Here is a 23,780-nt window from a genome sequence, read left to right as displayed (position 1 = left end):
ACAAACTGATCATGGTGGTTGATTCGTGCACATTGGCTGCAGCAGTTCCTACATGAATCATGGGTGTTGTAGTTTTTAAATTGTGTACAGCAGCTGCAGCCGTGAGGACAGGGAAAAGCGCAGGCAGCCACGAGGAGGAGTGATTTGCACGTTGCAGTGCAGCCTCTTGTTCTAACTGTTCAATACTGTTCTACAAACTGATACGGCTGTAACGAATGTACCAGGTGTCTTTTATTTTGTTAGCTTTTATTTTTTATTGAGTTTAAAGGACAAGTGCACTTACACTGATCACTTCCATAAAATAAAATGAGAAATTGGAAAAGAGGAAAAGATTGAAAAAAATTGTTAAAATTAAATTAGGGAACTGATCACAGATGTGTTGTCTGTGTGTGTTGTTACATCTATTGATCTATTGTTGCTTTAATTTGCAGCTATGCTTTTAATGAAGCTGACATGTCATGACAGTCAAGCACTGTCTTCTGTGGAAGAGATGATGACAGAGGAAGCATTTCATCTTTAAGGTACACAGATATATACACGGTTTAGACATGAACATAACGTTCCAACATTTTGACCCAAACTCATTTTAATTCAGCCTGTTGAAGCTAAACACACACACACACACACACACACACACACACACTCTTCTCCTGCTGTGAGCTGTTATTTTAGCAGAAGCATCACGCCCTCCTCCACCCTGGTCACCCCCAGTGAACTCAGCTGGTTTCCTGTAAATGCAGAGGGGCGGGGCTACACTGAACAGGTGATCCAGGTACATGAGGACAGGGAGGAACCCTGACACTGACGTGTTCAGACGGCTCAGACTCCATGTTGAGTGGACGGAGCAGAAGGAGGAAACGTGAAGGCTGAGGCAGGGTGAGTGTTGATCCAACATTTATATGATGTTACTGTCAAAGTGTGTGAGTCAGTTTTGTCTCTGTGGACTGTAGAGGACAGACATGTGACAGTGGTGTGTGTGTGTGTGTTGCTTCCTGTGACTCTTGGACAAACTTGTTTGTCTTGATTCTTGAGTCCTGAGCTCTCAGCCAGTGTTACTGTTTTCCTCTCAGAGAACCACTGACTCAGTTTCAGTTTCCTCTGACTGTGTTTCTGATTTTTGTCTTTTAAATGTTGTGTTTGTATGTCAACAACAAAAAAGAGACGCTGCCATGAACTTCACTCAGGTTCTGCTTCTTCTTTCAGTTTCAGTGCATCACATGCAGTCAAACATCCTGTGGTCTACAGTGACCTCTAGTGATGAAACTGGAAACTAACACACAACATGTTTCCCCCTTTGTGTAGGCAGCTTACACAGTAAAGTAAAGGTCAATACACACTCTTGTAAATCACCTAAAACAATACAAAGTTAAATGTTGCTCTCACATAGCATCAACAAACAATCTTTTAATAATATTATATATATAAGACAGCATTACTGTTCCTCTCTCAGCTTGACTGACAGCAGAACCCTGATCCTAACAGACATCTATAAACTCCAGCTGAAGTAAACACAACTCTTTCATTGGCACCACAGAGTTTCTTCACCAAAACAACGTCACAACATCATCAACTCTGTCACGATCACACACTTTTTCAATGTCCAACATTTGTTCCTTCAGTCTTTCTTTAATCAGGGTTCCTGTGGATCCTTAAAAAGTCTTAGAGGCATTACTGTCATTAATCTAAGAATAAATCAATCTCTCAAAAGTCTCTCAAATGCTACGACATAGGAAGAAGGATTTTATGAATCTTTTTGTGTTGCATTTAGGGCTGAAACTGAAAATCACTGATACAAATTATTCAGATTCAGATATGTACTGAAGTTTCATCTCATCCATATAACTATATACAGTGCATTGTGATGACTCTTACTGTGGCACAACACGCTTACACCATGGACATGTGACTCAAGAGAAACCTGAAAATCATACATACGATCATACAAGACATGATCTGATTACGCTGAGTGCAGAATGGCAGAAGAGAGGGAACATGGTGGGGGATGAAGAGAAGAGACGGGCCAGAGGAAACGGCAAGAAGTGTCCAAAGTCTGGGATCATTTCAAGCTGAGACAAAACAGAAACTGTTCAGTGAGTCTGTTGTAAAACCAAACTAAACCAAGCACAGAAACTAAGGACATTTGCGTTTGGTAGATTATTTCTTTGTTGTAACGAAGCTTCTTGGCAATAAATCTTTAACCGTTGGAAAGCCTGTTTATTTCCTTTTTAAATGGAGCCACATTTGTAAGGATCATTTGTGGGATGAGCAGCAGAGTTGAGTATGTGGGTTGTGCCCATGAAAAATTTGCCAAATCTTTTTTTGCTGCTGTTGGTGATGTTTGGTGGATTGGATGATTGAAGTCTGAAGAAACAAGACATATTGGCAGTTTAACAATTTATTCACTCACAGTGATGGGAATAACAGCGTTATAAATAAACCGCGTAACTAATGGTGCTACTTTTTTCAGTAATAAGTAATCAAAAAAGTTACTGTCTCCCCCGTTATAACGCTGTTACCGTTACTCCCAGTAAAATGCGCCGTTACTCGGCTTTACTGAAGTTCACTGAAGTGGCTTTCACCCAAACAAGCTCCTTCTCAGCGGAGCTCGAAAGTTTTTTTCTTTGGTGAGAGCAGGTGAAAGGCTGAAAGTAAGTCCCCTCCAAATACAAGAAAGTTATTCTTTAACAATGGGAGACATTTAGAAATCTTATTACTAAAGTGTGAGTCATTGAAATCCAGGGTGTAAATATTAACTGTACATAACAGGATTAAATAACTGACATTTACATTCCTTTACTTTTAGGGGCTGAGGAGAATGAGCATTTGAGTGAAACATCTCAGAAACCCAGGGGCATTTTAATCTGGTCTGGTCTTTGATGCACGGTGCATCAAGAGAGGAAAATATCTGCTTCTGGACTGTCATGGGGAAACTGGACAAATATGTTTCATGTAAGCCGCAGCTGACTAAGTACCTGACGCTACTGGGTGTTCATTAAAAACATGACTCCAGCTGTTGCTATTGACTCTTGTTTTGAGCTTCTGGTACCCCCAGGCACCTGTGAGCATGGGCCCTGCTACAGTGGTCAGTTGGTGTCTGCTCCAAGAATCGGCACGCCACGTTTGACTGTCACAAACTTTGTGTCTTAAGGTCCTGATGTTGCACTCTGGAAAACAGGGATAAATAATCACACAAGTGATGCAGTGTTTCCTCAACCAGAGCTTTAGTGAAGTGAGCCAAATCATATTTTACAACAATACTTTCGTTGAAACAGAGTACATCTGCACAAAAATACATCTGCATATACTGTATAAGTATGTTTACAGCTCAAATTATGTGACTAAATGCCGCTTATTTTTAAACTGCACATTAATTTAACAATCTAAACCTGCAGTCTTTTAATACAAAAATTGCATTATACAACAACTGAATCTAAATTATTAATAAAATAAAATACAGCATTCCTCAAACATAATTCACATTTTCCCTATTAGTTCAGTCTCCTCAGTAAATCTGATGAAAAATAGCTTAGTGAACTCACACCCTTTTCTTATACAAAAGTTGCTAATTAAACAAATAAACCTGAATGAATCAAGTAACTACATGAACAGGATATAAACTGTGCAAAATACATTCACTTTTGGGCATATACACACATAAACAATGAAGACACTTGGCATATTTATACAAGATGGCGGCAGTCTCGCTTGCTCGTACTTACTTTTAAATACCCAGTAAACATAGTTTTAACTTACTCAAGCATCATATAAATGTTCTCCTCACAGTCAAAACGTCTTATAAATTTATCGGAAACAGTTTCACAGTTCACAATATCAACCACATACCTGGAAATCAGGGATAAATAATCACACTAGTGATGCAGTGTTTCCTCAACCAGAGCTTTAGTGAAGTGAGGCAAACATTGCGCACGATATCCCCTGTATGAGGGCGCAGACAAAAATAATCGATCCCGATTCTGACAGATCTAGACCTCCTTAGTGGAAGACAGAGATTATTATATCTTAGTTTTTAACTGTAACAAATGGAACAAACAATGAAATGAATAAGAGATTAAGTAACATTTAACCCCTTCTTTAACATCTGATGAGTTTACAGTTTTAAACCGTTTTTAACTCTTCACTTTAATGTTTTTTAACTCATATTTATAGTGACTTTATGGTCTTTTTAATCACATCTCAGCCCTTCATATTTATGAAGTGTTTCTTTGACCTATATGAGCTTTTTAACTTCAACAGGATTTTAACTTATTGCAGATTAATTTATTACCTTTTTTAAACTATTACACTGACACACCAAGCCGACGGTCAGCTGTGTATCAATGATGATCGCCGCAGTGTGTCCTGTACCGTCGGTCCTTGTTGGCACTAGTGTGCCTCCCACAGTGGAGCCTACTGGCACATTACATCTCTCTGCGGAATGGAGGATGATACACATGAATCACACAACGCAGGTTGAGTAGTGCGGCAGCAGCCGTTTAGTGTAAACAAGAACAGGCACGAACACAGGCTCAGAGGAAGTGATGCCCGGTAACTATAACAACCACACCATACATAGCGGAAGTGACGTATGGTCACTATGACAACCACAAACACTACTGGCGTCACCCCTTTTTCTCACAAAACACATAATCCCCTCTCCACTGCTAACAGCACATCAAAAATACATGGAACAACAGGTACCACAACAACCAAGGCCACACAACAGACCTGCAAGGCAAAACAAAACATTAGTCCTCCAGATACTGCGGCGTACGTCGCTGGCGCCCCGAGCGTCGAGGCGCAGCATCAGATGCACGAGCAGGCACATCCTCGCCTGGGGGGCTGTTCCTAGGTTCAATGCCACCATCATGAGGCGGGCATAGTGCAGGCAGGGGCTCGGCAACGACATCAATGCGAGGAGGGCAAGGAGCAGGCGGGGGCTCAGCCATAGCCGGAGGGATATCAGGACAGTGCGGGGCAGGGATGTCCACGTCCTCATCAGATGCAAGATCCCCGCGAGAGTCCCAGAGGCCAGGCCGGGACCCTCCACCTTGTGACAGTCAATCGTCCTCTCTTGTGGCTCTCTCTGCCACTGGGTTCTTGTTGACATTCTTGGCATTACCCACTTCAACAACCAATCTGTGTGCGGCGAGGCCCACATCTCCTGCCAAGGCAGCAAAACCAGGGGCAGGGTCAGTCCTGACTACAGCAAAGGGGCCACACATAAGCGGGTCAGGGCTCCCCTGAGAGTCTCTTTACGCTCGTCGTCGATGAGACCTGCCAGTGTGAAAGACGTGACACCCTCCCGGACAACCAGAATGAACTGGCGGTCCCGCCTGAACACATCAGCTGCAAACGCGGAGCCGACGACCTCTGGTGGGTCACACATAGACTGGTCAGAAACAAACACAGGGACTTTACTCAGCGCTGCACACTGGCGGCAGCCACCAGAGACACGTTGCATAGTGGAGTCCATATCCAACTCGTAGAAGTAGCACTGGACAACCGTCTTCAATTGCGAGGCGGTAGGGTGGTCGAGCTTGATATGGAGGGACGTCAGCAGACCATCGAAGACGGACTGAGGCACCACGATACAGACCGTCGAGGCTGCAAGGGGGGCGTGCCGGCGAACAATAAGGAGGCCATCCTTAGCCACCGTGGTGACGTTCAGGTAACGTTTCACATCACGAATGTCAGTCAGTTTCTTAGAAGGACATGTGCCCTGACGGAGATGAGCACGGGTCCATCTGAGGTCAGAGCACTCTGCCTGTAGGCCCAGCCATGCCAACCTGTTCGTGAAGGGCAACTTAGCAGTCCCACGCACAACATCCTCTGCTGTGATCTGGTGCACGACGGAGTCAGAGTTCGAACAGACAAAGGCACACACTTGGCAGGTGGACTGTCACACTCAAAAAATCAGATGGTAGGATAGCCGCCCCCGCCACATGCCAGATGAGCACTTGGAACCGACTAGCGGTGGACAGAAAGGAAGTGACATGAGGGCTCGCTGAGAATTGTCCCCTGCACAGCTTCTCAAAAGCCTGTACACATGGCTTGCTGTCTGAATGAGTTATGTAAGGGGCGAAGTGTTTCACCACCGCAGCTATGGACAAGGCCTCGACCTCACATGGCAGCCAGGAGCTCTGGTTCTGGCGCAACTTTGCGCTGAAGTAGCCAGTGACCCTCACAGTGTCCTTGCAGGTGATATACAGCATAGCACCCAGGCCTGGTTCCCTGACAGCGCCATCAGTTACAAGCCACAGTTGGTCGGCAGGACGTGGAAGCGTGATAGCACATGCTGAGGATAGTGTTTTTTGAGCAGAGGTGAAGGCGTTATACAGCTTGTCTGACCACAGGATCACCTCCTTCAACTCACGCCCGGCCACCGCATCATCCAATGGAGCCAATACCGCGGCGCAGTTCCTCATCATGCGAGCCAGCACTTTGTATGTGTCAATGAATGAGCGCAAGCCTGTCACAGTCTTAGGTGGGGGGCACGCAGCCAGAGCAGAGATGCGGTGAGGGCTGGCTCGGCTTGTTCCCTGACGCCAGCCCCAGCCCAGGATGGAGGTCTGTACATGGGCAACAGTGGTCTTGGTGGCGGATAGGTTCAGACCACAGCATTGTAGGGCAGAAAGAACCCGCCTCCAGACAGCTAGAAAGTCCTCAAGAGTGTCCGAGCCGCAATACAGGTCGTCTGCCACTTTGGCCACATGGCCCTGTTGAAGGAGGTCTCTAAAGACTCTGCATGTTAACTCCTCCAGCGCCGTCTTGGACCCCGGCATGCCCATAGCACTCCGCACGTACACATGGACACCCTTAAAGGGCGTGACGACCCCACAGTACTTCCATGAGTCTCTGGATAAAGGGATCTGGTAGAAGGCTTTGGTTAAGTCTGTGGCGATGATGTATTTCCACTGGGCTATGAGGCCCAGGGTGGAGTCAACATCAGGCATCAGGGAGGGTTGGGGCTTACTGTATCGGCCGACATCTGCAAAGGCTGTGACCAGGCGGAAACTGCCACCAGGCTTCTTGAGGAGGAATGACCCCTAGAGTATTGTGGAACCCTCCTTGCGTTGTGGGGTAGGACGGGACCCATGTTCACCCTGGCCTGGAATGGCCCCATAGTATCCTTTAAAGTGGGGATCAAACACGCTGTCAAACTCTCTGTGCAGGGCGTGGAACTTATCCCTGATGTCAGGAGGCTTGACGTCATCAGGGTCAAGAGCGACAGGGTCAGAGGACAAGGCTGATCTGGTCGTCGCAACCAGTCCGAGGAGGGGGGGGGTCGGCCAGCACATTGGCGTTGCTGAGTGAGGGGATATATGTCGCGTGAACATGACACAAGTGGTCGCTCTTCTGAACCAGCCGTGGTTCGCCAGTGAGATTTGGGACACGGATTTTTCCTGACACACCCCGCAGCAAGGTCGGAGTAGGCCATTGGCGTGAGCCTGACTGGTCACACGAGACGTCCACGTGAGGTTCAGTAGCCAGTTCACAGTCCACATCACACAGTTCAGGCAGAAACTTGAGCTCGATGTACCCCCCGGGCCACACAGTATATTTATCCGGGGCACGGAGCACGTGTGCGCGCTGCACAGCGTGCCTGCCCATAGGTGTCTGGAGGGTGCCGTAGCTGTAGATATCCTCACCCAAACATATCTGGTGTTTGGCTGGTCTGATGGAGACGTCGTTCTTTTCCATGAAGGGAATCCCAGAGTCGATATTTTCAACGACAAGACCCAGTAGAGGCCCCAGCCCAGCCTAGTTGCACATGAGGCCTTCATCATGTTGCCTGTAGCCCCACTGTCAACGGTGAGACGCACAGGGCGGTGACCATGGAATGCATCCAAGTAGGGGGACTGTTTGATCGGTACACGCTTTACGCCACTAGATGGTGTTGTCTCCTCACTAATGCACTCGCCCACCAAATCATCAGTCTCAGTCTGCTCACCCATCACTTGGCGCAATTTAGCCATGAACATACTGTCTTGGGGGGGCAGGAATGTGCATTTGCTAAGGAAGTGATTATCAGGCCTGCTGGCACATTTGCATAAGGGACATGACTTCCTCGGACGGGCAGGCAGGGCTTGCTTTGACCTGGGGAGCTCAGACACGGCCGCACGCGTAGCACGGGCATCCTCTGAGGCCTGCAACTCATCTAGTAGTGAATCAAGGGCTTGTGAGATTTCTGGTTTAATGGATGCCATCCCATACCTTTGTTTGATGAGCTTCGGCAGATCAACGTGTATGAGGCGGAGCCATGTGAGGACAACAAAGTTCTCAAGTGAGGGCGTTAACTCCTCATCCTCAGTTACAACATCTCCCATGTGGCTGATGCCGGAATCCTTACACAGTAAGTTGTCATCAGTTAAAGCCATCAGACGTTGATATAAATCCTCTGGTCTCTCATCAGGTTCCCGTTTGATAGCAGCAAGGTCAATGAAGTGGGTTCCAGTGCACTGAAAGCCGTAATGTAGGCAAATAGCTTGCCATATGCTGTCAATGGAAGTGGAGTTTCTGACAATGCTGTGACGAGAGATGACAGGACAGTAATTAGCAATCTGTCCCAGCATGAGCTCCAGCATGGCCACCTTGCGTTCTTTAGTGCGACGTTGGGCAGCAGCAACTGGGTCGACGTTATCTGTAAATCCTCGGCATGGAGACGTTTTGGATTTCTTCTCCCATTCTGCACCATTGAGCAGAAATGGGACAAACTCACCGTCAAGTGACAGTGTGTACAACAGGTTCTGGCGTGTTCATGTGCAACGTTTTGGCTGAGACACGGCACCGTGATGTGATGCAGCAGGGCGGTCTCATTGCTGCTAGTTCTCTGATGTCTGTTTGGTGTGTCTGGGCCTTCAGACTGCTGCTCATTATTTAGAGCACTTCTTACCTCAGTTCAATCCAAACTAACTGAAGCTAAACTGCTCAACGTGACTGTAAAACAGTAAAGAGCATGATCAGCACTTTAATGGAAGGTTTGTTCTGTGAAGCAGCTGCAGACAGTGATGAGTTTGTGTCAATAAAATAAAAAAACCTACAGTGAACATTTTAGTCATAAAGACATGTCTTTGTGTCCACAGAGAGAGGAAGAGGAGTGATGTTTGTGTGGAGGAGCAGCTGTCCTGCTGTGCTTTGTGTCAGGACGTCCTGAGGGATCAAGTCTCTACCAGCTGTGGACACTGGTTCTGCAGACAGTGCATCACCTCATACTGGGACCAGTCTGCTTCATCAGGAGACTCCTCCTGTCCCCAGTGTGGACAAAGATCCAGAACAAGAGCTGGACTGCAGACAGCCAGTCAGACCAACACTGTACAAAGTAAGGTCACTGTCCATCTGTCTGCTGATGTCTTCATGGCTGAGACAAGATTCTTCTTGTGTTGTAACAGTCGTTACATTGCTCAGCTCCATTTTCATTCCTTTTGGTGTGTCTGATATGTAACTAAGACTGCTTTATAATGAGGCCTTCTTACCTCAGTTCAATCCAAACTAACTGAAGCTAAACTGCTGCAACGTGACTGTAAAACAGTAAGCATGATCAGCACTTTAATGGAAGGTTTGTTCGTGAAGCAGCTGCAGACAGTGATGAGTTTGAATAAAATAAAAAACCCTCCTCAACAGGATCTAAACTGACATGTCTTTGTGTCCACAGAGAGACAGAGTGAAGAGGTGTTGCATGTGTGAGGAGCAGCTGTCCTGCTGTGCTTTGTGTCAGGACGTCCTGAAGGATCCAGTCTCTACCAGCTGTGGACACTGGTTCTGCAGACAGTGCATCACCTCATACTGGGACCAGTCTGCTTCATCAGGAGACTCCTCCTGTCCCCAGTGTGGACAAGGATCCAGAACAAGAGCTGGACTGCAGACAGCCAGTCAGACCAGCACTGTACAAAGTAAGACTGTCCATCTGTCTGCTGATGTCTTCATGTCTGATAACAAGCAGACTGTCATTGGATTTCCACAACAATGAGGTCGTGTCTGATGTCACACAGAAGTCATCAGTCAACGTGCTGTTGACAAATCTCATCCAGGGGAATCTGCTTCTCGGCTCTGGTCTGGATAACTTCCCGACCTGCAGCAGCCAATCAGATCCCTCCTGCACGTGTTGACAGGGTAACAGAAGACGAGGCTTCACTGACGCCCAGAAGGACGAGTACTTCAGGAGGAGAGTCAGTGATGAAGAGCGGTCCAGCAGAATCATCTCACACATCAAGACATCCAGGAGCCTCCACATCATGTGTCTAATCCCAGTCTTCTGCTGGATCACTGCTACAGTCCTGGATCACATGTTGACTACAGAGCAGAGAGGAGAGCTGCCCAAGACCCTGACTGACCTGTACTCACACTTCCTGCTGGTTCAGGCAAAGAGGAAGAAGCAAAAGTATGTTGAAGGACATGAGACGAGTCCACAGGAGCTGACGGAGGCTGACAGGGACGTTCTTCTGAAGCTGGGGAGGCTGGCGTTTGAACAGCTGGAGAAAGGAAACATCATGTTCTACCAAGAAGACCTGGAGCGCTGTGGTCTTGATGTCACAGAGGCCTCGGTGTACTCAGGAGTTTGTACAGAGATCTTCAGAAGAGAGTGTGTGATCTTCCAGAAAACAGTCTACTGCTTTGTTCATCTGAGCGTTCAGGAGTTTCTGGCTGCAGTCTACATGTTCCACTGTTACACCAACAGGAAGACAGAGGTACTGATGACTTCCTGGGTACAGACTTCAGTCAAAAGAACTCAAAGCCAAAGTTTTTCCTCAAGAAGATTTCTAAGTTTTTTGGAAAGAGTGAAGACCATTACCCATCTCTGGATGAGTTCCTGAGCAGAGCCATGGAGAAATCCCTGGAGAGTGAAAATGGTCACCTGGACCTGTTTGTTCGCTTCCTTCATGGCCTCTCTCTGGAGTCCAACCGCAGACTGTTAGGAGGTCTGCTGGGTCGGACAGACAACAGTCCAGAAATCATCCAGAGAGCCATCAACAACCTGAAGAAGATGAACAGTGATGAGATCTCTCCTGACAGAAGCATCAACATCTTCCACTGTCTGACGGAGATGAACGACCTCTCAGTTCATCAGGAGATCCAAGAGTTCCTGAAGTCAGAGAACAGATCAGCGAGGGAACTCTCTGTGATCCACTGCTCAGCTCTGGCCTACATGCTGCAGATGTCAGAGGAGGTTCTGGATGAGTTGGACCTGATGAAGTACAACACATCATGGGAGGGACGCAGACTGATTCCAGCTGTGAGGAACTGCAGAAAGGCTCAGTAAGTCCAGATGTGATTAACATTATAAATCAGTGTAGATTAGTAGTTCAGTTCTTCACAGATGTTCCTGAACTGTTTCAAATGTTGATGTTTCAGTTGGTTGTGTTTCTAGCTGTCAAGTTACTGAACACAGTTATTCTATTTATTTCTAATAGTTGTTACATTTGTCAGTTTTGTCTTATTTCTCTTCCTTTGGGTGTAGGGATGGCTATCATCAAGGTTTTAACACTACTACCACTCTTACCCATACTGCTTATTGATCCGCTACTTTAACACAACTCTTATCGGTTCTTATTTTGTGTCTCTCAAAACAAACAGAAGAACTGAACTGACATTACTTCATTTTCTATGTATGTTAGTCCAGTGTATACATTAACATTCTGCTACAGAGTTGTTTCGAACCTAATTACAATTTTAAATTTAATTCATGGAGCCCAATATCACAAATCACAGTTTGGCTCAGAGACTTTACAGCATACAACATCCCTCCGTCCTCGGACCCTCACAGCAGAAAAGGAAAAACTCCCAAAAACCTTGAACGGGGAAAAATGGTAGAAACCTCAGACACCTGAATAAATTCCTATTATGCTGTGTTCCCACCAAATTCGCAAATTCGGGCGTCAAGATTAGATACAAAGTCAATGCAAAGACGCGATTAGACGCGAATTCGCGTCCAACGCCTCATCGCTTGAGTTGAAAATATTGAACTATGGAGGCGAATTCGCATGACGCTGTGCCGTGAAAGCCAATCAGCGTTGAGACTCTCCCGACGTCACTCACGACAGCAATAAACTGCTACTCACCGGGCACAGATGGACAGACGCTCCGCAGCTGAAATGGAGCGCCTGTAGTTGGTGTCCTGTCGGGAGATCCTGGTGCCAATCCTCGCCAACAGGTCCTCAAACTCGGCCCCAGTCAGCCTGAAGTACCGCTGAAAGCGGCTATCATCCAGACGGAGTTCCTGGAGAAGGTGGTGAAACTTGCTGAGCTGGATGCGCTTCTGCAGGATAGGGTGAACCCAAAAATGACGGCGTTTGGCCCTCCGACGCATCTGGGACTTCCAGAGCAGGTACAAAGTAGCGATGGTGGTTATCTCAGCCATGGTCGTCAGTGACGTCTTGACGCCCTGACGTCCAGTTGTTGATGCCGAGATGGAGGAGAAACTTATCATTGCGGTGTGCGGCTACCCGGAGCTATATGATACTACGTGTCTGCTCTACAGAGACTGCAACAAAAAGGAGCAGGCTTTGGTGAAAGTCACCGAGACTGGTCTACTTGCTAAGTTCTGCAAATATGTGTCTTTTATTAGTTTACAAAATGGTTGTACTATGAACGTTAGCACAAGCTTAGCTCCAGTTAGCACAGCCGGCTTCCCCGCTACTTGCGCAAATGACGCGATAACGCGAATTAACAAAATGGTCCAGCGTCCAAACTCGTGCGTTACTCGCGTTCCGTGCGAATAATTCGCGTTCATCGCGTTTGGTGGGAACACAGCATTATAGACAATAACATCCCTGAGGTGGACGGGATAACGGGAGATGAACTGCAAGGTAGGAGGTCGAAAACACTGCATTTCTCCACCTGAATGTGACGAACTTTCACTAGATGTGCCCAAAGATTGCTCGTGTTTCTGCCCTGTGTGTGCGTGTGTGTGTGTGTGTGTGTGTTTGCCCCTCACACATGCAGCAGGCTGTGAGGCTCCGACACAGAGAGCTCTCGGTCTTTAATAATTCCAGCCCTGGCCCGTTTAATACTGGGTTTCGGTACCCATCCCTATTTGGGTGATGGAGGTGACGTGCAAACCTGATAAAACTAATGAAGGTCTTTAGAGGTGGTGTTGGAGGTTTCATCACAACATATAGCAGTGTTTTACAGTTATCAGTGAATGCAGTAAAGTTATTATTACCTGAGTAGGTTCTGCAAGGTGTCTGATATCATCACACATACAGGTGATACCTGATTATTTGAGTATAAGTATATGAGTATAAAATAAGATCTGTATCATTTTCCAGAGGAGATTTCTGAAGGTCTAGAGAATTACTTTTGTGCATTAGATTATTCTGGTGATGGTTTTGGAGCCATTTCATAGTGAACATGGAGGATGTTAGGGGATATCACACGGCAGAAATGCAGCTCAGATTAATGGTTTGACTTTACATTGTTTAAATAACATCAGACTAATCTTCATTAATTGGCTTTCATTAGTTTGAATTATTCATGTTCTTTTTATTATGATTATTATTAAAAACTATTTCAAATGTGTTTATTCTGTTTGCTGTCTTTAAAGCACTTTGTGAACTTGTTTTTGAAAAGTGTTGTTTACTTGTTATTTTCATCATTATTATTGTTATTATTGTTATTAATTGAATAGAATATGTCAGTGAATCAGCCACTGTGGCCACAAGTGACACTTATGTGATAATGCTGAATGTTATAACAGTGATATGGCAGCACAAGTGTAGAAAGTCATCAGATCAGAGAACTGATCAGTAACGTCAGTTACACAACAACATCTATGTAAAGTTTAACATTAGCATTAGCCAGCACCAGCTAGCTAACAAAGAGAGATCATCTTTCCAACTGTAATTGTTCACTGAGTTTAAAACATGGTTTTCTAATCAAGATGGTGTCATGCTAACTTTGTGGAGACAGACATGGGATCAGATCACACTGACAGACATTATGGAAGCCTGGATGTAACTCCATTATCTCTCCCTTCATCTGCAAGATTAAAGCAACACACAGATTAAAGTCTGCAGGTTTGAGAGAGAGTGATGAGAATTATTGTTTCCTGTCAAACACAGTGAGATAAGATCAGCTGAACCACTGATGTGAAGAGCAAATGTTCATCAAAACACAATCTGTCAAACTGTTTCATCATCAAATACATGAAGTCAATATAAAGTCAATCAATCAATCAATTTTATTTATAAAGCCCAATATAACAAATCACAATTTGCCTCACAGGGCTTTACAGCATACGACATCCCTCTGTCCTTATGACCCTAAAAAAAACCCTTAAAGGGGAAAAAAACGGTAGAAACCTCAGGAAGAGCAACTGAGGAGGGATCCCTCTTCCAGGACGGACAGACGTGCAATAGATGTCGTACAGAACAGATCAGCATGATAAATTAACAGTAATCCACATGACACAATGAGACAGAGAGAGAGAGAGAGAGAGAGAGAGAGAGAGAGAGAGAGAGAGATGCAGGTAATGACAGTAGCTTACAACAACATTATTGAAAGTAATAATATTATAGTTATAGTTCTGGCTACTGTGGTACAATATGTTGAAAGTATATATTAATATCTGGCAGTATACATGTGTGACAATAGTCATATGTGTATAATAACAGAAGAAGTATGACTAATGACTAATGATGGCAGCAGCAGCAGCAGGAGGCATCTGGCAGGACCATGGCAGCAGCACAACCACACACGTCACGCTGTCCAGGCACCGCTGTGATATGAGTTAATCTGAGAGACAGTGGAGCACAAAGGCTCCGGAGAAGAAGCCGAGTTAGTGACATCCAGAATGGCCGAGTTAGCAAGATGCAGTAATAGAATACAAGAGAGAGAGAGAGAGAAGGTGCCCGGTGTATTATAGGGGGGTCCTCCGGCAGACTAGGCCTAAGTCAGCCTAACTAGGGGCTGGTACAGGGCAAGCCTGAGCCAGCCCTAACTATAAGCTTTATCAAAGAGGAAAGTCTTAAGTCTAGTCTTAAATGTGGAGACGGTGTCTGCCTCCCGGACCGTAACAGGAAGATGATTCCACAGGAGAGGAGCCTGATAGCTGAAGGCTCTGGCTCCTGATCTACTTTTGGAGACTTTAGGGACCACGAGTAACCCTGCGTTCTCAGAGCGCAGTGTTCTGGTGGGATAATATGGCACCATGAGCTCTCTAAGATATGACGGAGCTTGACCATTTAGAGCTTTATAAGTTAACAGTAGGATTTTAAATTCAATTCTGGATTTTACAGGGAGCCAGTGCAGAGAAGCTAAAACAGGAGAAATATGATCTGCTTTCTTAGTTCCTGTTAGTACACGTGCTGCTGCATTCTGAATTAGCTGGAGAGTTTTTAAGGACTTACTGAGCTACCTGATAATAGAGAGTTACAGTAATCCAGCCTTGAGGTAACAAAAGCGTGGACCAATTTTTCTGCATCTTTTCAGGTCAGGATAGGCCTAATTTTCACAATATTACGCAGATGAAAAAATGCAGTCCGTGAGGTTTGTTTTAAATGAGAATTAAAAGACAAATCTTGATCAAATATTACCGAGGTTTCTTACGGTAGTGCTAGAGGCCAGAGCAATGCCATCTAGAGAAACTATGTCATCAGATAAAGAGTCTCTGAGTTGTTTGGGGCCAAGAACAATAACTTCAGTTTTGTCTGAATTTAACATCAGGAAATTGGTGCTCATCCAGGTTTTTATGTCTTTAAGGCAGTTATGGAGTTTAGTTAATTGATTTCTTTCTTCTGGCTTCATCGATAAATACAACTGTGTATCATCCGCATAACAATGGAAATATATAGAGTGATTTCTAATGATGTTACCTAAAGGAAGCATATATAGAGTAAATAGGATTGGTCCAAGCATAGAACCTTGCGGAACTCCAAAACAAACTTTGGTACGTAAGGATGATTGATTATGAACGTCAACAAACTGAAAATGATCAGATAGATAAGATTTAAACCAGCTCAGTGCAGAACCTTTTAGGCCAATTAAGTGATCCAGTCTCTGCAGTAGAATTTGATGGTCAATAGTGTCAAACGCCGCACTAAGATCTAATAAAACAAGTACAGAGACGAGTCCTTTGTCTGAAGCAATCAGAAGGTCATTTGTAATTTTAACTAGTGCTGTCTCAGTGCTATGATGCACTCTAAATCCTGACTGAAATTCCTCAGATAAATTATTATCATGGAGAAAATCACACAGCTGGTCTGCAACTACTTTCTCAAGGATCTTTGACATAAAGGGAAGATTAGATATTGGTCTATAGTTGGCTAACACCTCTGGATCCAGGGTGGGCTTTTTTAGTAGAGGTTTAATTACAGCTACCTTAAAAGACTGTGGTACATAGCCTGTTAATAAGGATATATTGATCATATCTAATATATAAGTGTTAACTAAAGGAAAGACCTTCTTAAGTAGCCTAGTTGGGATGGGGTCTAAGAGACACGTTGATGATTTAGATGAAGAAATCACTGCGGTCAATTCTTGAAGAGAAATTGGGGAGAAGCAATCTAAATATATATTAGGTTTTACAGCTGTGTTTGAGGTTAGATAGGTACTATCTGAGGACAGGAGGTCATGAATTTTGCCTCTAATAGTTAGAATTTTGTCATTAAAAAAGCTCATAAAATCATTACTGCTAAGGGCTAAAGGAATACAAGGCTCAATAGAGCTTTGACTCTCAGTCAGCCTGGCTACAGTGCTGAAAAGAAACCTGGGTTGTTCTTATTGTCTTCTATTAATGCTGAGTAATAGTTTGCTCTGGAATTGAGGAGGCCCCTCTTGTAAGTTTTATAAATTATTAGTTTATAAAGTGTCCTCTTTCATAATAACATATTCTGTAATAAATGTGTCATGACAGACTTTCTGGCTGTGGACTCTCAGAGACTCACTGTGAAGTCGTGGCCGCAGCTTTGAAGTCCAACCCCTCCCATCTGACAGAGCTGGACCTGAGTTACAACAGGTTGCTGAAGGATTCAGGAGTGAAGCTGCTGTCTGCTGGACTGGAGAGTCCACACTGTAGACTGGAGGCTCTGAGGTCAGTTCACTGACTGTAGCTTATGATGTTCTTTGTATATATTCAACACAACTCTCTGACTGAAGCTTCATATTTTTGGTTCATATATTTTGGGGATTTTGCTTGAATGTCTGAATATTTGGTTTTTCGGGAGATGAAAAGTTTGACAGGACAGTTTTTCAGCTTCTGGTCCATCAGTCAGTGAAGATGATGTCAGTACTGATGAGGCTGTAGAGTGTGTGAGGGATATGAATGAGGTTGTTGAAGATCTGATGACAGCAGATAAAAACAGGCTGCAGACACTTTGAGCTTCTGTGTGAGTAATAAACAGCAGCCCAACACAGGCCCAAACGTCCCAACAAAGAACCATCCAAGGTCTGTTTGAGGACTTTAGAAAGAAGCTGCAGAAGAAAAAGACTCTCTGCTGTAATGATGACAAAAAGATGTCAGGTGAGAGCAGTCATAGTGTTTGTGATTCAGAGCAACAACAGACTGTATGTAGTTTTATAAAGTTTCTGTTCTCTAACAAATCAAACTCTATTTAAGAATCATCTAACTTTTATCTTTGAGAAGTGAAACATGGAGTTTCTGCAGAGATCTTTTGATCATGAAGTCCAGTAAAGTTTTAGAAGCTGGATGGAGATTATAGTGCACATCAAACTCACAGTTCCTCTGGTTCTGCTGCTCATCTGAACAGGTCAAAAGGTGCAGCACTCTTCAACAAACAAGTTCTGCACCAACCCCAAGTCACTGAAGTGATGATTATGAGTGACATCATCAAATGAGGTTTTGAAGGTTCTAAGTTATTTCCCAGCAGATCTAACTGTTGCTCTGTTTTCATGTCAGCATCGTCTGATCATTTGAAGTCACAGACCTTTAGACTGAAGCAAAGAACAAATCAATGTTCTGCTTCAGAAACATCTTTGTCTTAAAGGACAGGTTGATATTTTTCAGCTCTGTGTCAGTACAATGCTCAGGTGTCCATATGTACATTCAAAGAGTTGTTGGTGTCTGTAATCATTCCTTGTGTCTGTACTGTCTGTCAAACAATCCCCTTATAACCTGACTCCGATGTTACCAGATGGAGGACAAAATCCACAGTCTTGTTCTGTGTAAAAATGACTTGTAAAGTTGATGTGAAACTAATCTGAGGCTTCAGCAGTCTGAGTTACACATATCAAGTGAGTGTGTTGTGTTTGACAGTGTGTCCTTGTTGAGCTGCAGTGGAGGAATAGTAACTCAAAGAGGGACTTTGGTCCTCAATAGTCTGTAACTTTGGTGGACACACACTTGATGTGTCTGACTCACACTGCAGAAGCTTCATATTAGTTCCAGCTGAACTTATGGAGTCATTTTTTACAGTGTAGTTGTGTTATGAAGGACCACTTCACATTCAATGTGGACGGAGGAACGATTGCTGCCACCAATAACTCTGTTAATGTACATATGACATGTGGCTGTTGTTTGAAGACACACTGGAACAAATGTGGAGCTCTCCTTTAAATGACATAAACCTACTGAGCTCCCAAATCCAGGAAGAAGAAGCTCATGTAATAAATGAAAGAATGAAGTTTGTAGTCCAACATGTCTGATTTGATATTGATCCTCTAATGATCAGCAGCATGTTATTAATCAGTGTTGACATGAATAGGTGTATGAATGTTGTGGTGACATTTGGATGATGTCTGTAGAAGGCTGACATTATGATGATCCACAATAACACAATGACAAAGTCACTCTACTCATGTTAGGGAAAAGCTCATTGATTAGGACATAGTAATGTTGAGCTACACATTTAAAACCTGAACACATCTGATTGGATTATTAATGGAGTTTTATCTTCATCATTTATTCTTTGACACTAAACTGCAGACATGAGGCTGATATTTATGAGGTCATATCAGAACTGATGACATTCACACTGAGATTAAAATTGAGTTTTTAAAATGTCAACTCCAAATTTAAAACTGAAAAACAGGATTTAAACGTTTGAAAATGACATTTGTGTGTCACATTTACAGTTTAGACTTCCAATGTGGAGCTGTACTGAGCTGTACAGTAAGTGAACTAAGTGAAGCCTCAGCTCTAAGTGAAACATCAGGATGTTAGTGAAGACAACCTACACTTCCTTCATATATCAGAATAAACTGGCCTTTAATGACTTGATCCTGTTTAACCTGTCAAAATCCCACATTTCATTCAATCAAATCACTTCTTACTGTGTGTAATTATGTAAATGTATTACATTTAATAAACACCTCTAATTCATGTCAATGCAGCAGATTTAAAACCTTAATATAACAAATCAGATCCTACACTGAAACAACACTCCAAAGTCACTGCGTCTTTATTGAAGTAGCAGCACGTTGTCATTAATATTAATGAGAGCTCTTTTTCACTTTTTGTATTTTACAGTTTTTAAGCTGCATCTTGTTGAGTTCAGCTGTTTGGAGTTTCCATTTTCTAAACTTCTACATTCTAAACCTTCTTCAGCTCTGAACACATTATTAAACACTGAATGATTTCAAGCAGGAACATTGTCTTCTAAACTTACATCTTTTATTCTTTATTCAGATTGAGTGGCTGCAGTTTGTCAGAGATCAGCTGTGTTTCTCTGGCCTCAGCTCTGAAGTCCAACCCCTCGCATCTGACAGAGCTGGACCTGAGCTACAACAACCTGCAGGATTCAGGGGTGAAGCTGCTGTGTGATTTTCTGGAGAGTCCACACTGTAGACTGAAGACTCTGAGGTCAGTTCACTGACTCTCTGTTACTGTTGTAGATCTTACATGTTTAACAATTGAACCTAATTTATGTACAAACATAACTTCTATCTATAAAGTTGTGAATGAGCTTTTGTTCATATTTTCATGTTTCTTGTATAAATGTAGTCTGCAGTCACAAAAGACTTGTGTTTCTTTAATTAACAGCTGATTTATTGAATCTTTGTCAAACACAGCAGTTTACAGGAGAAAACACAGAAGTGGAATATCAAAGATTAAACAATAGAATAGAATCAAATAAAGTAATAATCACACAGGACCAACTGTGTGTGAAATAAACACAACATTTACACACATTAGTACACAGAGATTCAACTCCACATGTCTACACAGATGCACGTGTGCATTAGTCAAAGATATGTGGTCATCAACCCACAACAGACTGTGAAATATTTCCCATGTAGCTCCTAAAAGCAGAGCAGCATTTATCAGAGAGATGTGGTTTTCTTTTGAGATTGAACATGATTTTTTCTGATGTCATGTACGAGGACATTTCTTTGAGCCACAAGGAGACAGGGGGAGGATCTGCACTTTTCCATCATACAGCAATACATTTATTAGCAGCCATCACGGCCAGTTTGATCAAGTGAAGCTTGTTTCTTTTGGAGAGAGGGATATCAGATATGTTGCCTAGTCAGGCTAGTTTAGGTGAACAGGAGCTCTCAAAGCCAATGATCTCTTTAAGAATCTCCAATATTGATCCCCAATAAAGTCTGAATTTATGAGATTTCCAGAAGATGTGAATACGGTTACCTGTCTCTGTTTTACATGGAGGGCAAAGATGTGAAATGGATTCATTGATCCTATGGAGATGTTCACAACTGAAGTTACTGAGTTAGTTCAACTTCATTTATTGAAAAAGTGTTTTTAATAAGAGAGACCTAAGAACATCACACACACACACACACACACACACACACACACACACACACACACACACACACACAGTAGTACGGTGCACAGTAGCAGAAACCCTTCTCCAGTTCAGAGTTGGGACGATGAACTTTTAAAGCCAACATTTCCTGTGATCTGCTGTCATGGTCGCTCACTGTGACCTCAACACAGGATGTTAAATATCTGTAACTGAGTCAGCATGGTCTTATGAATGACCACACAGGTATGATGATATCAGTGATGACCATGTGACCACGTGTCTGAACTGTCCTCTCAGAGATCCATCAGAGGACGTTCATTAGAGTCTTGAGAACATTTATTTAGGCTGTCGTCTGTGTTGACACATATAAGGCTGCTGATGAGACATTAGTGAGGACAAAGACCACAGTGAAGCTTATTTTGACATTTCACACCAGCTCACTTTGATTTCTATAGTCCTAAATCACAAATGAGTCTCAGAGGTTTTTACAATCTGTACACCAAACGACATGAGCAACATGTGACATGACTTCTCTGGATGGAGGCTGTGAGGACAGAGGGGGTCGCACTCTGTTCACACTGTAAAGCCTCCTGATGTCAATCTGTCATTTGTCATATTGGGCTGTATCAATCAAACTGAGTTGACTATGAACGCAGTGAAATGGTGAAAGTCAGATTTGAAGTGATTATAGATGTTTGGTTTCCATAATTAGTGTCCATGTGAGGATAGTCATGTTTGGTGGAGCTGTACTGAGCTGTACAGTAAGTGAACTAAGTGAAGCCTCAGCTCTAAGTGAAACATCAGGATGTTAGTGAAGACAACCTACACTTCCTTCATATATCAGAATAAACTGGCCTTTAATGACTTGATCCTGTTTAACCTGTCAAAATCCCACATTTCATTCAGTCAAATCACTTCTTACTGTGTGTAATTATTGTAAATGTATTACATTTAATAAACACCTCTAATTCATGTCAATGCAGCAGATTTAAAACCTTAATATAACAAATCAAATCCTACACTGAATCATTCTCTCCAAAGTCACTGCATCTTTATTCAAGTAGCAGCACATTGTCATTAATATTAATGAGAGCTCTTTTTCACTTTTTGTATTTTACAGTTTTTAAGCTGCATCTTGTTGAGTTCAGCTGTTTGGAGTTTCCATTTTCTAAACTTCTACATTCTAAACCTTCTTCAGCTCTGAACACATTATTAAACACTGAATGATTTCAAGCAGGAACATTGTCTTCTAAACTTACATCTTTTATTCTTTATTCAGATTGAGTGGCTGCAGTTTGTCAGAGATCAGCTGTGTTTCTCTGGCCTCAGCTCTGAAGTCCAACCCTCGCATCTGACAGAGCTGGACCTGAGCTACAACAACCTGCAGGATTCAGGGGTGAAGCTGCTGTGTGATTTTCTGGAGAGTCCACACTGTAGACTGAAGACTCTGAGGTCAGTTCACTGACTCTCTGTTACTGTTGTAGATCTTACATGTTTAACAATTGAACCTAATTTATGTACAAACATAACTTCTATCTATAAAGTTGTGAATGAGCTTTTGTTTATATTTTCATGTTTCTTGTATAAATGTAGTCTGCAGTCACAAAAGACTTGTGTTTCTTTAATTAACAGCTGATTTATTGAATCTTTGTCAAACACAGCAATTTACAGGAGAAAACACAGAAGTGGAATATCAAAGATTAAACAATAGAATAGAATCAAATGAAGTAATAATCACACAGGACCAACTGTGTGTGAAATAAACACAACATTTACACACATTAGTACACAGAGATTCAACTCCACATGTCTACACAGATGCACGTGTGCATTAGTCAAACATATGTGGTCATCAACCCACAACAGACTGTGAAATATTTCCCATGTAGCTCCTAAAAGCAGAGCAGCATTTATCAGAGAGATGTGGTTTTCTTTTGAGATTGAATATGATTTTTTCTGATGTCATGTACGAGGACATTTCTTTGAGCCACAAGGAGACAGGGGGAGGATCTGTACTTTTCCATCATACAGCAATACATTTATTAGCAGCCATCACGGCCAGTTTGATCAAGTGAAGCTTGTTTCTTTTGGAGAGAGGGATATCAGATATGTTGCCTAGTCAGGCTAGTTTAGGTGAACAGGAGCTCTCAAAGCCAATGATCTCTTTAAGAATCTCCAATATTGATCCCCAATAAAGTCTGAATTTATGAGATTTCCAGAAGATGTGAATACGGTTACCTGTCTCTGTTTTACATGGAGGTCAAAGATGTGAAATGGATTCATTGATCCTATGGAGATGTTCACAACTGAAGTTACTGAGTTAGTTCAACTTCATTTATTGAAAAAGTGTTTTTAATAAGAGAGACCTAAGAACATCACACACACACACACACACACAGTAGTACGGTGCACAGTAGCAGAAACCCTTCTCCAGTTCAGAGTTGGGACGATGAACTTTTAAAGCCAACATTTCCTGTGATCTGCTGTCATGGTCGCTCACTGTGACCTCAACACAGGATGTTAAATATCTGTAACTGAGTCAGCATGGTCTTATGAATGACCACACAGGTATGATGATATCAGTGATGACCATGTGACCACGTGTCTGAACTGTCCTCTCAGAGGTCCAACAGAGGACGTTCATTAGAGTCTTGAGAACATTTATTTAGGCTGTCATCTGTGTTGACACATACAAGGCTGCTGATGAGACATTAGTGAGGACAAAGACCACAGTGAAGCTTATTTTGACATTTCACACCAGCTCACTTTGATTTCTATAGTCCTAAATCACAAATGAGTCTCAGAGGTTTTTACAATCTGTACACCAAACGACATGAGCAACATGTGACATGACTTCTCTGGATGGAGGCTGTGAGGACAGAGGGGGTCGCACTCTGTTCACACTGTAAAGCCTCCTGATGTCAATCTGTCATTTGTCATATTGGGCTGTATCAATCAAACTGAGTTGACTATGAACGCAGTGAAATGGTGAAAGTCAGATTTGAAGTGATTATAGATGTTTGGTTTCCATAATTAGTGTCCATGTGAGGATAGTCATGTTTGGTGGAGCTGTACTGAGCTGTACAGTAAGTGAACTAAGTGAAGCCTCAGCTCTAAGTG

General features: G+C 43.2%; 2 protein-coding genes and 1 long non-coding RNA gene across 4 annotated transcripts in view; all 3 read left to right on the top strand.

Annotated features, from left to right (window-relative positions):
* Positions 1-520: 520 nt before the first annotated feature.
* On the top strand, positions 521-9,313 carry LOC125882033 (uncharacterized). The gene is made up of 4 exons (XR_007448289.1): positions 521-876; positions 1,204-1,325; positions 2,804-2,949; positions 9,084-9,313. It is a non-coding gene; the product is annotated as an uncharacterized LOC125882033 (long non-coding RNA).
* A 363-nt stretch (positions 9,314-9,676) lies between these two features.
* On the top strand, positions 9,677-10,811 carry LOC125881639 (protein NLRC3-like). The gene is made up of 2 exons (XM_049564865.1): positions 9,677-9,883; positions 10,110-10,811. Exons 1-2 carry the CDS (start codon positions 9,677-9,679, stop codon positions 10,809-10,811), a joined length of 909 nt encoding a protein of 302 aa, XP_049420822.1.
* The window catches only part of LOC125881972 (NACHT, LRR and PYD domains-containing protein 12-like), a 68,976-nt gene continuing 55,942 nt past the window's right edge, over positions 10,747-23,780 (top strand). For both annotated transcript variants that reach the window (XM_049565506.1, XM_049565504.1), the window contains exons 1-3: positions 10,747-11,253; positions 16,850-17,026; positions 19,580-19,753. In XM_049565506.1, the coding sequence (XP_049421463.1) occupies positions 10,820-11,253; positions 16,850-17,026; positions 19,580-19,753 (785 nt within the window). In that variant the 5' untranslated portion in view covers positions 10,747-10,819. The remainder of the gene's footprint in view (positions 11,254-16,849; positions 17,027-19,579; positions 19,754-23,780) is intronic.

The sequence above is a fragment of the Epinephelus fuscoguttatus genome, linkage group LG21 (genome assembly GCF_011397635.1).
Source record: "Epinephelus fuscoguttatus linkage group LG21, E.fuscoguttatus.final_Chr_v1".
NCBI classification, from domain to species: Eukaryota; Metazoa; Chordata; class Actinopteri; order Perciformes; family Serranidae; genus Epinephelus; species Epinephelus fuscoguttatus.
This window is presented reverse-complemented; position numbering and strand designations above follow the sequence as displayed.